Source organism: Salvia splendens, chromosome 7 (assembly GCF_004379255.2).
Source record: "Salvia splendens isolate huo1 chromosome 7, SspV2, whole genome shotgun sequence".
Taxonomy (NCBI): domain Eukaryota; kingdom Viridiplantae; phylum Streptophyta; class Magnoliopsida; order Lamiales; family Lamiaceae; genus Salvia; species Salvia splendens.
In genome coordinates, this window is record NC_056038.1 from 1854385 (window position 1) to 1871227 (window position 16843).

The 16843-nt window shown below is 39.3% G+C and overlaps 3 protein-coding genes, 1 long non-coding RNA gene and 1 pseudogene across 5 annotated transcripts; 2 read left to right on the top strand and 3 right to left on the bottom strand.

Annotated features, from left to right (window-relative positions):
• The first annotated feature begins 274 nt into the window (after nucleotides 1-274).
• On the top strand, nucleotides 275-2591 carry LOC121741057 (probable calcium-binding protein CML48). The gene is made up of 5 exons (XM_042133752.1): nucleotides 275-679; nucleotides 1115-1161; nucleotides 1922-2097; nucleotides 2192-2210; nucleotides 2321-2591. The coding sequence occupies exons 1-5, from the start codon at nucleotides 283-285 to the stop codon at nucleotides 2426-2428; spliced, it is 747 nt and encodes a 248-aa protein (XP_041989686.1). The 5' UTR covers nucleotides 275-282; the 3' UTR covers nucleotides 2429-2591.
• On the bottom strand, nucleotides 2505-5338 carry LOC121741056 (annotated as a pseudogene).
• A 2313-nt stretch (nucleotides 5339-7651) lies between these two features.
• LOC121742232 (ferredoxin, root R-B1-like) lies at nucleotides 7652-9712 on the bottom strand. The gene is made up of 2 exons (XM_042135319.1): nucleotides 9563-9712; nucleotides 7652-8309 (listed from the first exon to the last, which is right to left on the bottom strand). Exon 2 carries the CDS (start codon nucleotides 8294-8296, stop codon nucleotides 7838-7840), a length of 459 nt encoding a protein of 152 aa, XP_041991253.1. The 5' UTR covers nucleotides 8297-8309; nucleotides 9563-9712; the 3' UTR covers nucleotides 7652-7837.
• A 3015-nt stretch (nucleotides 9713-12727) lies between these two features.
• On the bottom strand, nucleotides 12728-15045 carry LOC121742231 (60S ribosomal protein L10a-1). 2 transcript variants are annotated; one of them, XM_042135318.1, is made up of 6 exons: nucleotides 14940-15045; nucleotides 14776-14809; nucleotides 14054-14273; nucleotides 13648-13813; nucleotides 13028-13233; nucleotides 12728-12920 (listed from the first exon to the last, which is right to left on the bottom strand). In XM_042135318.1, the coding sequence occupies exons 2-6, from the start codon at nucleotides 14778-14780 to the stop codon at nucleotides 12867-12869; spliced, it is 651 nt and encodes a 216-aa protein (XP_041991252.1). In that variant the 5' UTR covers nucleotides 14781-14809; nucleotides 14940-15045; the 3' UTR covers nucleotides 12728-12866. The 2 variants fall into 2 exon arrangements, with proteins under 2 accessions (XP_041991252.1, XP_041991251.1); XM_042135317.1 differs by lacking the exon at nucleotides 14940-15045 and adding an exon at nucleotides 14896-14915.
• Nucleotides 15046-15565: 520 nt separating this feature from the next.
• On the top strand, nucleotides 15566-16535 carry LOC121742233. Its single transcript, XR_006038007.1, has 2 exons — nucleotides 15566-15825; nucleotides 16172-16535. It is a non-coding gene; the product is annotated as an uncharacterized LOC121742233 (long non-coding RNA).
• Nucleotides 16536-16843: the final 308 nt, after the last annotated feature.

The following is a 16843-nucleotide window of genomic DNA, read 5'->3' on the forward strand; positions in this document are numbered from 1 at the left end:
TTTTCATCAAAGTTTGAAACTTTCAAAGGTAAATGCACGCGTTACAAAAATCTTGATATTTTCCACATTTTCCAATTCTCATCTTAAAATAAATTCAAGATTTAAAATTGAATCTGAGTATTTATTGATTCTAAATTAGTACTGGAGTAGTAGTATATGAGTATTTAATTTCTGTCCAACTCTTCTTCATCTTCCTCACTCCTCACCACACTATCACCGAAGACTAAATTAACTAAAAAATAATGATAAATTCAATTTGAGAAATACTATTTGTATTAAAAAATGCCGAATAAACCATCAGCCCGACCCGCACCCGATCCGAATGATCCACGGGTCGGCCACCCGTATCAGCCGCCCTCGCCCTATGCTCCTCCGATCGCCCACACACACTCCCACAGCGGCTCCTTCGGGTGGGGCTCGCCGCCTCAAGGCTACGGGTACTATCAGCCTCCACCGCCGCCACCGCCGGAGACGGCGAACGTGTACAGCTCGTTTCCGGCGGGCACCCACCCCGATGTGATCCGGAGCTTCCAGATGGTGGATAGGAACCAGAACGGTTACATTGAGGAGAAGGAGCTTCAGGAAGCGCTCGCTTGGAATTACCAGAGTTTCAGCCTTAGAACTCTGCGTTTGCTCATTTTTCTCTTCAGAGATCCCCGAGAATCTTCGTCTATAATTGGTTTGCTCCTTTCTCTCTAATCGATCATTTCCGTTTGTGGAATTTAATTTTGTTTAGAATTAACTGTTTTAGGTGATCAAAAGTTTGCTCAGTTGATGTTAATCGAGCATGTGGAGAGCAGTTTTTGTCTGAGTTAGGGTTCTTGTGTGAAAATTGGGGGAATTTGATTGCATTTTCATAACAATCTTAGGTTTCTGTTTCATTTCCTTTTGTGGAGTTTTGTTGAGTATTAGCTGATTTAGGGGATCAAAAGTTTGGTCACTTGATGTTAGTTTCCGATTGATGAATCAAGCAGTTTTTGCCCGAGTTGGGGTTCTTGTGTGAAATTTGGGGGAGAAATTTGATTGCATTTTCATTACAATCTTTGTGTTTTTTTCTGTTTGATTTTGTGATAACGAATTTTGCATCATGTATTGGTTATTGACAAATTTGCAGGACCGAAAGAGTTTGAAGCTATTTGGAGGTGCCTTGGGCAATGGCGGGTGAGTAGAAATATTATGATGAATATACTGAAATCAAGCTGCATTGTATGATATAATTTCAGTATGGTGTGCGTTCTCGTTTAATCGCTTTCGATAATGGCATGGGATGCATATTGCGTATTGTATCCCCGTGGGTCAGTAACCGTGAAATTCCTAATATGGCTATGATCTTATCTCATGTAGACGTGCTGCAGAAGATCCCGTTCATCTAATAGTCTGTTGTCATGATATGGACTAAATATGCTGTTATGGTGTCTAGCTGGGTGATTTGTGTCTGTTATAAGCTTTTGTTCATTGTGCTTTCAATAAAGATAAACGTGCACTATTGAAACAAGTTCAATGATCTGATGCATATGTTTGTCTGATGGTCTCTGGCTAAGGGTTTGATGTGTTTAGGAATCAGAAATTGTTTTACTTCCGAGTGCAATAGTGGGCTTGATGAAATCAACTATATATACATTTGAGCTGGTTTGAGCAAATATAGAATTTGATATATTACTAGTTTCTGCATGATTTCTTCGTTGGATGAGATAATTGATAAGTCAGCGAATTTCACAATGCCTTTTGATGAATTATTGAGTAGTAATCGGCGAGGGTAGATCAATGAGACTAATGATCAAATATAACCTCTCTCGATATCCAAGCTCATTCTATCTGCAGATATCTAATTATTTTAATTCAATTACAATGCTATTTCTTTTCTGGGAATCCCCGGGATGGGCTGTTTTATGCAGTTGTTGACATTTCTCCTGTACTTTAGGCAATTTTTGAAAGATTTGATCGAGATAGGAGTGGGAAAATCGATCCTATGGAATTGAGGGACGCCCTACATAGTCTTGGATATGCAGTGCCACCTTCTGTTCTGCAAGTCCTGATTTCCCGATACGATAATGGCAGCAGGCTCCCGGCAGAGCTAAGTTTCGACAGCTTTATCGAGTAAGCTCCCCCTATTCTTATGAACATAGCAAAACTATTGTTTTTGTTCTTATAATTTCATCTGTATATTAATTGGTGTTTTTTTTTGGTTCAGATGTGGGATGATTGTAAAGGTGAGCTACAATTTCAGTGAATCTTCTAACAATATATTCATTGTTTGATTTTCCTCTTCAACCTTGAACATGAGACGCTATCCTATATTCATATTTGAATCCATTTTCAGGGTTTGACGGAGAAATTCAAGGAGAAAGACAAGCATTACACGGGATCAGCGATGCTAACGTACGAGACATTCATGTGCATGATCATCCCTTTCCTCGTCGCAGATTAGTATCTCCATCTTTCCACTATATATTCTCTTGATTTTGTTTTGCTTAGTTTTTTCTAGAGCTTTGTACATGGTATAACAAGGAGCAAAGCTAATGGATTATTTTTCTTGGTGTGTTTGGAACAGAAATGTGTTTACTTGCATATTTTCTTCACATTGCAAAACATATAACTTGTCATCATTTTAGTATGCATATAACTCGAATTTTTCACCTGCAAAAAACGAAAAATTTAGAAACCGTAAATAAAAGCAAAAAATAACCGGTTAATTTGGTTAGGTCGCCAAATTTAATTTGGTTTGATTTTCAAATAATTTGGCATCCTTTTAACCGAATACGCACCCCTAGTTACGGTATCACATGTCATGATCCGACCGGGCTCAAGACGCCGTGGAGACGAAAAGTAAAGCATCCAAAGATACTCCAAAGTGACATATTCCATTTGAAGAAAAGTATAAAGAGATATAAACAAGAATGCAACATCATGAAATGTGATTGAGGACTCTTTCTTGGTGCAACACCAAATAGACTTTTGTGGTGAAAGATACAAACCTATCACAATACTAATCTCCATTATTGAAGGCCATTTAACGTATGTTATCTAACAAACACTAATTTCAACCAATATTATCTTATCATATCATATCACTTATGTCATCAAAAATTTTCACCTTGGTTCATAATATTTGGAGACACAAGTCAAAAACACAAACCTCAGAAATCATCCTTGGTCTGAAAGCCTCCTTGTTCTCCCCATCTACTTCGAACTTGTAGTTCACTCGATAGGCTCGTTCTTGCTATAGAAAATGAAGAAATAATGCAACGGGAACGAGCAACGAGTTCGAGAAACACATCCCCTGCAAGCATGAAACATGTCATCCATAGCATAAAACAGAATACTACACAACATAAGCAAACATGCACTAACTTTTCTCTTCGAAGACGAATACTCCATACGAGGAGGGGGAATGTAGCCTTGGAGTCCAACATTGTACACGGGAGTGCCATCCAGGTAAAATAACCCATAGTTTTGTTCAGAAACAGGGCCGGTCTTCAAATCCTCGTTAAACAGCGCAAAAACATAGATGTCGAGTGGCACTGATGGCCTAGCCGGGGTGCCTTGGTTCTGCTGTATCCGTTTGAGCAAGTTGCTGTTGTACAATCTATGGCCCCCACCTCGTCTACGTCCCCCTTAGACGGCCATCCTGTCTCGGAGACCTTGACTTGTATATCAGTGTGCTCCATTGCTTTGATGGCTGCATAAACAGCATCAATTTGTGCAAACAACATGTTGTCATAGTGCAGGTTGGTGGTGGCGTCTATTGTTCCCGGACTGGGCTGGAAAAGCGCGTAGCTAAGTGAGATCTCGTCTGGGCTGGCCTTATATGCAAAGAAAGGATATGCATTTATGAGGAAGGGTGAGTGAGTTTGTGTGTGGAAATTCAAAATGCTTTGGATGTACTCTGCAAGATCCGGCCGGGAACGAGCTGCTCAGGATTGCGAATGAGTGGGCCGTTGTCTCGGATATCTCCTTGTTTAGGCCAATATTCGTGACAGCAGAATTCACTGACTGCATAGCTGGGAGGAGGTATGGGATGAGGTGCTGCGTGTTGTTGCCTGTGAGGACTTCGCTGCCAACGGTGATGCATGTGATTTTTGTCTGGGATGTGTAGGGCTTCACGTGCTGCTCGAGCCACGCCTGGGCTTGGGATGGGTCGGACATCTTTTGGAGGAGCTCGTTGCCTAGCCCGATCACAAACTCTACTTGTGTGTTGGCGAATGCTGAGAGCACGTTTGGGTCCGTGTCGTAGAGCTTGACTCTGGTTATGTTGAGGGAGCTCAGGAGGGAGGCGACGCGTGATGGGGCCCGGAGGTCGTTGGCGATCTGGCCATAGTTGATTCCCACTCCGAGGCCTCGGATGCTAATGAATGAAGCTAAAATACACACCTATTAAGTATACTGATCTTGATGACAGGAAAACGTGTACAAAAACTGCTAACTTAGCAAGAATTTCTTGGTAAATGAGTAGAATTAATCTAATGAGAGGAAAAAATGAATGAACAATGATTGTCAACTTTGCAATATTTTCTTGGTAAATTTAGCTAATGTAATGAACCTAAGCCTAATGAGTTTATACTAATATTGATGATAGGAAAAGGAACATAAAGAAAAACTTTTACAAGATTTTGTTTCCTAATATAGCCATGAAATGCTAGAAATGAATCTCAGACAATATAAAGAAATCTAAGAAACATATCTATGTACCAATCACAGGAGAATCATGGAAAAACAAATCTTTCCTCATTTTTGCACCAAGAATCTATTCTCTACGTACAATTCATTTCACACCTAATAAATAAATAAACAAAACAATTCTTCCCATAATCCCATTGATTTTTATAATTCTGAAAGATGAAAATAAACTTCACATGCAAATTGCAATTATTCCAGCTCAAGCACTCAAGACTTCAACAAACTGGAACTAAAAATCCCATTTTTTTCTTGAAATTGAAAAGATTAAAAATTGCTACTAACAAAAAAGATAAAACCTGAAAATTGAGGAGAAGGAGAAGAACCCTGCAAAGAGTGGCCATAGCCATATATGCCAACTCTCCAGAATTCCTGCCACACCACACTGCTTTGTTGTTTGATGTCTGAATATATAGATATACATAAACATAATAATTTATAAATATTAGTATAAAAATGAAAAAATGAAATTAGATTCCACACAGCTGAGATCAGTAGAAGACAATATCTGAAAGTGAAGTTTGTACACAATTTTCTTGCAAATTGAAATGAAAGCTGCATAGCTGCCAAGATTTTTTTTGAACATTTTCTCCAGTTGTTTATTCCCACGTAAGAAAACTGGACTCATCTGCTTCTGCTTCTGTAATGAAATCTGATTCCCATTTTTTTTTTTGCAACTTTTTGAAAGTTTTAATCATAATTGAATGATGAGATAAATTTCATCACCTGTTAACAACAGAGCAATAGTTTCAAGATTTTATTCACTTTTCTTTTAAAAAAACTTTCTTAGAATTGCGGTTAGTAGCTAGCAAGTAGTAGCCAACTAGCAACATTAAATTTCTATTAGAAAAATAGTAGTAGTACTACGGAGTAGGAGTACTATTTATTGTTGAATTGTTTAGGTATATGTACATATAAATTCATTTCATGAATCCAGATTAAATACCATTGATAGTCAAGATTCTTAGTTACTACTATTAATTAGTTAAATATGGATGGATGGAGAGAATATTTTAGTGATAGACAAGATTCTTTATGTGGATGGAGTACTAGGAGCATTGAACTATTGCCTAATTATGTCATTGAGTTCATATAAGTAGCAGATTCAAGTGGGGTCAAAGTCGACCGACTCCACAACTTAAGAGTTTGAAAAATCTAGGGATTTACTTTAGTTCTTTATTCGCTATCCATTGCCAAAGAGGCAATGACGGATGTTGATGCGATATTTTAGAGTTCTTAATCAAAGTATACAGATTATCAAGTTTTATTATTTTGACTCTAATAATACTACACTACTGCAAGAATACAGTATCGTAGTAGTATTTCAAGTGTCGATCCACAGGGAGGCGAGATTGCTTACACTTAATATGACTACACAAAGCATATAAAGATTTTGTTTTGATTTTTGAGAAGGTTAACTAACTTAAGCTACTGGAATGAGATTTTTAACACGAGAAAGACAAGTCACTCCAAGTTGCTCTCTAAGCTTGCGTTGTTTTACACCATTTACAACGAAACATACGAAGGGATTATAATTATCAACCTAATCGCGTGCACTGAACATGTCTACGACGTATAGTTCACAGTCAGCTGAACACTTGTTCCATGAACCAACTTTCAACGACATTTAATTCCTGCGGATGCGCGGGAACCAACGTCGTCTACTATAATTACTTACCTAATCCACTATCAATTTATCCCCTGAACAGTTCTAATTCGAAAGTATACCAACAAACGATCAATCTTAAGCTATGTTAAAGAGACGATAGTTAAGATTTAACAACACTACATCATTAGCCAAAAACGTAGCATTTTAATTATCAAACACATTGTTGGTATCAAACGTACGATTCAAGGTGTTAAAACAAATATACAAGCCTAGATTACAACTTGGAGCAACAAAGAGAGTCTAGCCTATACACATGGTAGAATGTAGAAACAAAACCATAGGTGTGTGGCTCTCGTCGAGTGGAGTCGGGATTCGGGAATAGATGGTCGGAATGCCTTCCTTCTCTTCTTCCTCTCCTCCTTTCTCTCTGTTTTTCTCCCTAATCTCGTGTGTCACTCTGATTCCTTTTTCTCTTGTTTTTTATCCTCAACCGTCGATTGAAACTGCTGAAAACTGCTTGAAACTCCGAACGCCCGACCGGGCGATATTAGAAGAGGGAATCGCCCGACCGGGCGAAAGGCTGCTGCATGGCTTCGCGGGAAACGCCCGACCGGGCGTTTAGTTGAAATCAGAACGCCCGACCGGGCGAACTTTCTGGACTCCGCATGCACAAATGGAAACGCCCGACCGGGCGTTTAGCAACTTCAAAACGCCCGACCGGGCGAACTCTCTGGAATCTCAGCTATGCATTTTCGACGAACTTCCAGCTTCTAACACCCGAAACTACACTCAAAGTACGACTTGGTGAGTTACAATTAACATAAAGACCGGGGTAAAGACTAGGGAAATATGCTTCGCATCAGATGTCGCACAGCCTCTGTCTTTAGACACAGTTGACGACCAGCGACCTTCTTCACTATATCTTAAGCTCACGAATTTCGTTTGTAGGTTCCCCTTTTCATACATATATTGTATTTTCTCATTTGAGGTGCAATTAAAAATGCAAATATGGGAAACTTTTTTAGGTGGGCTCGATTTGGGCCCCTTTATTCTTATTCCTCATACTTCATTTCAACAAAAGCATATCTAAAGTGCATTGGGCCTATTATATATGGGCCCATCAGCATATCTCCTTTGAAATTTCCAATTATTTTCAAGTACAAATTTTGAAGATTTGTTAAATTTTTGTATCTTGCTAAGAAAATTGTTGAGATGTCTTTTTAGACCAACTCCTTGACTTCACATTACACCAACTCTTGAATATTTAATACTACAAACTTCTTTGATTTTTGTTTTAAACTCTGACAATGTTCCAATCGACTGTTATTACTTTATTTTGAGTATTACTATAAATTTGACAACATAAAATTAATAAAGCACAATGAACACTCCCTCCTCTATTTCCAACATAAACATATGACATAACAAAAAAATACAGTACAAGATTTTGCTAACAGAAATTGATCACCAAAGCACGGTTACATATTCAGCCCTACATCCAGAAAACATAGTTTCTTTTTTTTTATGTCTTGATGAAAAATGAGATGATAACAATCAGTACAGATCACCCTCCTTGTGTGTGTGAATCACACAGTCTGAAGTCGGGTAGGAAACGCAGGTCAGCAGGTAGCCTTCCTGCATCTGTTGGTCGTCAAGGAACGAGCCATCGGACTGGTCGACATCCCCCGACACCTTTTTCCCCGCACAGGTGGAGCATGCTCCGGCCCTGCATGAGTATGGGAGCTCGACTCCGGCTGCCTCAGCGGAGTCCAGGATGTAGCAATCGTCGGGTGCCTCAAACTCGGTCTCAGCACCGTCCGGTCCAACCAGTTTCACCTTGTACACGGCCATGGCAGTGGCTTTGAAATCAGACTTTGCCTTCAAGCCAAAGATTTTAGAAGTGCTCTTTACAGAACCCAAAGAGGATGGGATCTTGACAAAGGCGGTTGTGGTGGTTTGGCAACGAGGCACACTTCCAAAGACGGAAACGGTGGGAAGCGTTGCAGTCGACATGTTGTATGTTCTCCTGCAAAATACACTGTCAGCTCATTGATGACAAGTGATATCGAAGCTATAAAGAGAACGAACGCATCTAGGGCAGTAAGGCAGTATTGTAACATGTTAATTGTGTAAAGATAAGAGAATGTTATCATGTGTAACAACACCAAACAAAAATCAAATGCATATAACAATTTCAAATTTATGCAATCTGCAGCAAAAGACACTTTCAGCTGGTTGATGACAAGTGAAATCGAAGCTAAAGAGAATGCATTAAGGCAATCTCATAACGTGTTAATCGTGAGACTAATCAAGAAAAATCAGAAAGTTATCATGTGCAACAACACCATACAAACACGAAAAGCCTTCTTTCCATTATAATTTCAACTTATGCTATCTCGCTCAAGAGACTGTTTATGGCAATATATAATGTATATGATCCTGTTGCAGATGGTCACAGTGAAGGAAGCCATATTTGGTCATTCATTCTCACAGTAACAAAGCATTAGATGTTCGGAGTATTATGAGAAGAACAAGCACATGGCGCCACGCCCTTCACTCAAAGCTCCATTACAATAAGATTGGCTAATCCAAACTCAAATAACATCTTAACAGACACAACATTCCTACTTAAGTACTTGCTTATAAAACCAAATACACAAGAAAAATCCTGCATTTGTCAAATTTGCAATTGATTTTACACCCATGTAAAGGACTCGACGGTTTCAAAAAAACATAAGAAATCTTCAGATTCCTAAATCAAGTGACAAGAATTCACACTACAACATATTCAATTCTTCACAACATTTCCTAAATAGACTCAAACTACACATTCATCAGCAAATCAGGCATTAAGGTGACAAAAAAACTCATTCACAATCTGAGGAAAAAAACACAATATTGCATATAGAGAGCACACTCAAAAATAAAATCCATACACATGCAGATTATAAGCATACATTAACGAAAATCAGCTGAATCTACCAACAATCAATAATCAATTAGAAGAAAAAAAAAAGTCGCCATCCACAACCAAACATCGCAATTAACAAATAGACAAAAAAAACACAAACATCACACAGAAATCGTCAATCTAATTCAGCAACGAAACAGAATAAACACAAATCCTCAATAACAAATAAAAACAACGAAACCTCACAGACTTTGAAGATCCAGCCCCGATCCATACAAAAAACACAATTGTTTATCAAAATTAACAGTAGCTCGATGCGGAAATACGATGCATAAACAGAAGAATGAAAACTGGCAAGTATTTTCTACCTGAGGCAGCAAAGTGAGAGAGAAAACCACAGCGCCTCTATGAGTAGGAGGATCAACGTTTGTTACAATAGAGAGTGCCGTTATATAAGAGAGAGGCGCAAAAACTAGGTGCCGAGCCGCCACCAACCTACTTAGCTCAGCATTTGGTTACAATTAATTTATTTCAATTACAGAAAATTATAATTAGGCTCCGTGGGGCCCACACTGCGTGATTCATATACGGTCAAATTTGTTTTGGTAGTCGCACCGATATCATTCGTCATTTCAATTGATTATTTATTGCTGTTTGCCGAAAAATTAAAAAATATATATAAATCACTGTTTTTGTGTTGAAAGTTGAAACTAATTAGTTTTTACATTATAATAAAATTAAAGGGACCGCCTAATTACATAATTCAACAAAACAAAATTTAATAGGGAGGAGGGGAAATGGAATACCAACACCACAGAAATAAGTCAAATGATCACACAATAAATATGTAGCATAGAGCAATTAAAATGCTTTATCAAATTTCCAGGAGTCTATTAACAGAAATGGACCAGGAAATATTCGCAGAAAAATTACTTACTTCGTCCCACAATAAGAATTTTATTTTGACAATTGAGTTCATCTCACCATAAGAGTCATATTCTACTTTTATTTATTATAAATAGGTCTAACATTTCACTAACTTACTTACTCACATTTTATTATAAAATTAAAATATATAAATAGAATTCATAGTTTATAACTTATTTAATTTATTTTTCTTTATATTTTTTAAAATTGGTGCTTACATCAAATTGACTACTATTGACTATGGGACAAAGTTATTTCATGTGAATTGGAATCTGTGAGTCACGTGAATCTCAAAGTGATAATTGTCGACATACAAAATATATTGGGTCAATTCTGAGGGCTTGCGACTTAGATAGGAATCTATTAGAAAATGTCAAAGACTGTTGTCTTTTAGTCAGGAGTCTTAAGACCTTCCACAATGCCGTCCAGCTGAACGCCGGCGCTGGGCGGTTCGCTGGGCGGTCTATTGCAGTCGCCCAGCGGGCGAATGAAGAGAGAAAACGCGCAGCGCTGGGCGGTCGCGTGGCGCTGGGCAGTCCGCTCGGCGCTATTGCAGCGACCGGATCGCCCAGCGCACCGCCTAGCGCGAAATTTAATTTTTTTTTCCGAAACACTATATATACGCGCTTTGCTCGTCATTTTCATTCGCACCACTTGTTTTAACGAGTACTCTCTCTATCTTAATTTCTGTACAATATCAACAAGGGAAATGGATCTCAACAACGAGTCTAGTTCCGGGAGTAGCGGGTCACAAACTCCGTCGATCCCCGTGGGAAGTGGATGGGGTCAGATGCTCGGGTACTACAACATGTACCCGTGGCAGCAGATGTATTCCGGGATGCCAACGGGGGGGAGTCCGCCGGGGTGGGCACCACCGGGATGGGCACCCGGGATGCAGATGATGCCCGGGGGGTACCGCCAACACAGGGGACTCCAGGGGTAGTACCGGCTACACAGTGGACTTATGGGGGGTCCCCGGCGACGGCGGGGATGTCTATCGCCCCAGTTTAGATTTTTCGACTGGTTCATCGCACACATCGACCCAAACGCCGTTGGGGTTTGATAGTTTCTCCTTAGATGACTTGGTGTTTGATACTCCCGGAGCTCCGGAAACTCTCGTTGAAGGGGGGGTAGAGCGGGTGTGTGGCGCCCCCGCGAAGAAGGGCAAGAAGAAGGTCGGCGAGTCGTCGCAGCCGGGTGAGGAGGAGGTACGGAGGAGGTGGACGGACGAGGAGAACGTCGCGCTCTGCAAGGCGTGGGTGAGTGTTTGCAACGATCCTCTCGTTTCGAACGAGCAGAGGATCGTCAACATGTGGGGCAAGATAGCAGCAGCCTACATGAGATTTTGCCCGGAGGGGAGGCCACGCAACGGGGAGGATTGCCGGAAGGCCTGGAACCGAATTAGGGGTGCGGTCTCCCGATATTCGGGTTTGTACACCAACGCACTCAGCATGATGAGCAGTGGCCAAACGGAGGAGGACTGCAAGAGAATAGCTGAGAAAGCCTTCCCACTGAAGGGTGTATACAAGGATTTCACCTACTGGAACTGCTATCTTGTGCTGAACGAGTCCGAGAAGTTCCGAGTAGGTGTCGACTCTGGCTGGCCGAAGAAGCAACGACTGAACTACACCGGCGATTTCAGCAGCAGCAGCGGTGGTTCCCACGACCTCCCCGAGACGACGCAGAAGTTCCCCACGCCGCGTTCGGTCGGTGGCCGACCTCGCCCGATGAAGCGCAAGCACGCTCAGCGGGAGGCGAGGGGGAACGCCGGGGCTTCCCAGGAGGTCCAGTCGGCATCCCCCCTTGGCCAATCCACCGAGGATCTCAAATTCTTCGCTCGCGCCCAAACGCGCGCTCAGTTGATCAAGACGATGGCCGAATGGCGGGTGGCGACGGATCTCGTGGAGAAGAGCGTGCTTCAAACCTTGCTCATGAGCCTGCAGGACGAGTTGGAGGTGGCACGGATGGAGACCGGCGGCGGTGGTGGCGGCGGCGATGGTGGCGACAGCGACGAAGGCGGCGACGACGGAGACGAGGAGTGAATTGGCACTCCTTTTTATTATTGTATTTTTTTTAAAATTAATGTATTTTTTTAAATTATTGTACTTTTTAAAATTTTAATATTATTATTAAACTTTTCTTGTATATGTCTCGTAAATTAAATTTCGTATATTGTGTGATTGTTAATTATTTCATTTTGTATATAATTGTTAATAGTGATGTGGATATTATGTGGCTATGCTATGGCTATTGCTGGACTATTTGCTTGTTTTGATGATGTGGCAGGAGGATTTTTAGTGCTGATGATGTGGCAGTGGCTAGGCTATTACTGGGCTATTCCTATTGTAGATGGTCTAAGTAAAATGTCATAAAATGGAATTTTGGTAATAACAAGTAAATTAAAGAAAATGAATAACAAAATCTCCCAAGACAAATAAATATAATTAAATTTTACAAATAGAAGCAATATTTTAATATAGACGAGATAGAAATGTCATTAACATAAAACTCGCATTCTAATAAACTTTTTCAAGCAACTTATGTTCGATTTCTTAAAAAACCTAAAAAAAACGGTAGAGAGAACTAAATAAGTAATACACGAACAATTAACAGTAAATAAGGAAATGCAAAGATGTATCCATAATAAATCCGAGATCAAAGTCACAAAAACAGAAACAAAAAATTCCATTTCTGGGAAGTTTTAAATAGTTTCTACGGCTTGAATAACAGAAGTTTATAAATTTCTCAGAAGATACGTTGTGGCTTTCCCATGGTGCTCTTCAAGAACAAGCACCTCACCTGATACCATCACAAACACAATAAATAAGCAGAGAAACATCAGAAATTATTTGGAAGTTGCACCTATCAACGAAAACATGGGATATGCTTGAAAGTGGGGGACTTACATTTTGCCAATTCTTTTTCAAAAGTGAAACGAGGAAGTTGACGCTCATTTGCACATTTTGGAAGATCTGCTTCTCTTCCATATCAAGGTTGCCAACAGCAACACCCATGCAGAGCACCTTCTTCAATTGGAACTTAATGGTAGCCTTGGTCTCGTTCACCTTGGATTCAAGAGACTCCTGGTGAGTCACTAGAGTGGGGAACTTACCTGCATCGTAATAATAAAATTAGAAAAATACAATAATAGCATCCAAATCACCAATGTCTAATCATAAGGTTCATATCAGACAAGTCACAACAGTTGACCAGTGTATATTATTAGTACACTTTGCAAGTTCAAGTCAGAAATCAAAACTTGCAATTATACAATTATGTGTACACTTTGTTTTATCCGTAGTCATAAAGAACAATAAGACATAGTACTAAAGAATGGCCACCACATTCGGAGCCTTTTTTAAATCAAAATCGTCAAACTATTCTACAAGGAAATTTAATCTGCATACTATGGACATGATGAACATTCTAGTTCTAGTAAAACATGAGAGATCACCCCATGAATCATAAGTCACATAAATAACACATGTTGAACTGCTCAACACTTGCAATAGTTAAATGTACTTGCCTGCCTTGTTCAGACCAGGTCCCAAGAGACGTGGAATCTGCTTAATGACTGCTTCTGAGGCCAAGAAAGCGTGGTACCTCTTTGCTAGCTTCTTCACCAATTTCTTGTTTTTGTTCAACTTCTTCAGTGCTTCCACATCCATGGACTCAAGTCCGATCTTCTCCGCCTGAAGAAACAATCAAAATCAAATAAAAAACGGTGTTGATGGCATAGACTTCCAATGCAGGAAATTCTTCATAAAAGAAGAAGCAATAATTCAAAATAAAAATTAATACCAAAGATAAGTTATAGCAAAAATGCAATTCAATTCATACTGTAACAGAACGCAAGCCTGGTTGTGCAACAAAAGAAACCTTATACTCGGTACTTACATAAAGAAAAAATCAAATACTGTTCACTACCATACCTCCTCAACATGCTGGGCATCTCCAAGCATGCAAATTTTCATTTTCGGCCTCGGAATATGGGGCAACCTAACAGACCCACTGAAACGTTTGTCCTTTTGGGGATCATAGTTCTTGAGTCCAATCTGGAGTTCAACAGTCTCAGTAAAGTTGCGCTTCTTCTCCTTGGCATCTGCAACAATCACAGTGATGGCTTCCCTCAGCGCCTCACTCTGAAGCTTACTGAAATTACAATAAGAGAGACAACATCAGCACGTTGTGGCAATGGGAAGGAGTAAACATCAGACTCAACCATTATACTACTTGACTACAAGACTAAACAACATGATCAACCAGTATACTTCATTTTTGGATGAGAAAAGGTGAGGAGGGCTGAAAATCAGATTCAACCACTACAATATTCGACTACAACGCCACCAGTGAAAACTGTTTATACAACCATAAGCACAGCTTTAGCCACACAATACTGGACAAAGCTAACGGAGAAACTTCCTAAATGACAATAACATTGATGAGGCGTAATAGTTTCTGCCTAATAACCATATATCAGATCCCTAATAGTACGTATCCAGAATATACATCATTGAGGAACAAGGAAATGAAGTACAGTAGCTACTAATCAAAAATCGAAAAACTGAATAACCAGAGAAGATGATTCCGTCTAAGCTAAAACTTAATATCAAATACAGAGCATCTGAAATCAAAAAATGGTGAGTCAGCTTACCTCATCGTTCACGGTCAATTAGGTTCCCGAATCACTACACGATCAAAGATAAAAGAGCAGAAATAATCACAGTTATTCAGCTAAAAATTGAAACAGAAAGCGAGAATGAAATACAAATACATGCAAAACCACACGGTGTCGAGGGAAATGGCGTAGCGGCGCACCTGAAGAAAAACCCTAGACCAAGGGTGGTGAACGGTGGCTGGAATTGAGGAGAGAGAACGAGAGCTGCTGAATCAGAAGCATAAATATTGACACGCAAACCCTAACTATAATTCTTATTGGGCCGTTTTGGTAGATATAAAAGGACCTATCTAAGTGGGCCAGATTCGGGACTTCAACATGGTAATTAAATTTATAAATTTAATCAATCTCAATTAATCCTCATAGGGGTGTAAAGGTAATTAACATTCGAAAATTTTATATCATATTGTATCAAAAATATTCATATGAGAAAATATCATATTGTTATCGAATAAAACATTTTGGTGTACAAAAGTTTTGGAATGGAGCATTTCTAATATTGTTTATGTGACAGATTTTGGGTATACAACGCTAAAATCTATGAGTATATTGGATTTTAATAGGGGTGAGCAAAAAAAAAAAACCGAAAATTTGAAATTCGGTTCGGTTTTTTCAGTTTTTCAGTTTGTTTCGATTTTGAAATTTTGAAAATTTCGATTTTTCGGTTCGATTCGGTTTGATTAAACAAAACTGAAAAACCGAAAAACCGAATTTATTTAATACTACTTAAAACCTTACCCTAATTCTCTTCTTCACTTCCGCCTCTTTTCACTTCCGCCATCTCTTCTCCATCGTCGCCTGCGCTTACGCCTCCGCCCTCCAGTCGTGCTCCGGAGTTCAGCTTGACGCTGGCACCCCTCCACCAAACTCCCCTCTACTCTAGCAGTGCTCCAGAGTCCAGCCCGACACCGACGTCGACGTCTCTCCACCCCAGTCTCCACGCCGGCACCCTTCACCCGACGACTCGTCGCCCTCCAGCCATCCAGCAGTCCCTCCTCCCTCAGGCCTCAGCCATCCACGCCGAAGGTAAAATCTCCTACTCATATTCACATATTTGATTCCTATTTAATTTGTGTATTATATCCAAAGTTGCATGTAAGTTTTTATACTGTGAAGTTGAGTGTTTAATTTTGTAATGCAGTGAAATTGATTGTTTAGTGTTTTGATATAGTGTGTAATTTCATATGTTGAATTGAGTGTTAAAATTTCATACTCTATAATTTATTATTGTAATATATGCTTTGTTAGATGGTGAAATTAAGTGTTAATTTTTAATAATTTAGTGAAACGGATTGGGAGATACCATTGATGTTATAATTTTCTCCAATTTACAATGTAATGTTATATAATTTTCTAAATCTTTTTCTTGTAGATGTTGAATAATGAAAGTAAAACGATCGTAGATAGCATCGTAATTGAAGTTACTTCCCGGGTGAATGACAAAGGGGAAGAAAAAAAGAGAAAAACTATGGACAAAGGATTTGGCCAAAGTTCTTCTATTGACACTTGAAACTTTGATCAAGAAAAGATTGAGAAGGCTTTAGCTTTTATGAAGATTGTTGATGATTTGCCTTTTGAGTTTGTTGAAGGGAATAGTTTTCAACACTTTGTTTCTAAGATATGTCCTCGTTTTAAGATTCCATCTAGAAAGGAACTTGGCAAGATAGAGCATGGTATTTGAAGCTTTGGAAAATGAAGACTAAATACTTACTAGTATTAAATTTTATTTTGGTTGACATTGATGTTGTGGCTTAAATATTTATATTTTGTTGGTTGATGGATGTTAATCATGTTAGGGTTTTATGGTTTTTTTTTTGGTTTTTCGGTTTTTCTATATAATTTCGGTTTTCAGTTTTTGATTGAAATTCCAAACAATTTCGATTTTTCGGTATAATTCGGTTTTTTTTAGTTCGATTTTTCGGTTCGGTTCAGTTTTGATTTTAAAGGAAATTCGATTTTTCTGGTTCGGTTCGGTTTGGACAAAAAACCGAACCGAAACCCTAATGCACACCCCTAGATTTTACAATATATCAAATACAAATAC

What these genes read in the sequence shown, in the direction of transcription:
- LOC121742232 (XM_042135319.1), bottom strand. Translation starts at nt 8,296, where the DNA reads ATGTCGACTGCAACGCTTCCCACCGTTTCCGTCTTTGGAAGTGTGCCT.
- LOC121742231 (XM_042135318.1), bottom strand. An exon ending in ATGCCCAGCATGTTGAGGAG is followed by an intron (nt 13,814 to 14,053) that starts GTATGGTAGTGA and finishes TTGTTTCTTCAG; the next exon opens with GCGGAGAAGATCGGACTTGA. An exon ending in ACCTGGTCTGAACAAGGCAG is followed by an intron (nt 13,234 to 13,647) that starts GCAAGTACATTT and finishes ATTACGATGCAG; the next exon opens with GTAAGTTCCCCACTCTAGTG.
- LOC121741057 (XM_042133752.1), top strand. Translation starts at nt 283, where the DNA reads ATGCCGAATAAACCATCAGCCCGACCCGCACCCGATCCGAATGATCCA. An exon ending in AGAATCTTCGTCTATAATTG is followed by an intron (nt 680 to 1,114) that starts GTTTGCTCCTTT and finishes ACAAATTTGCAG; the next exon opens with GACCGAAAGAGTTTGAAGCT. An exon ending in GGTGCCTTGGGCAATGGCGG is followed by an intron (nt 1,162 to 1,921) that starts GTGAGTAGAAAT and finishes CCTGTACTTTAG; the next exon opens with GCAATTTTTGAAAGATTTGA.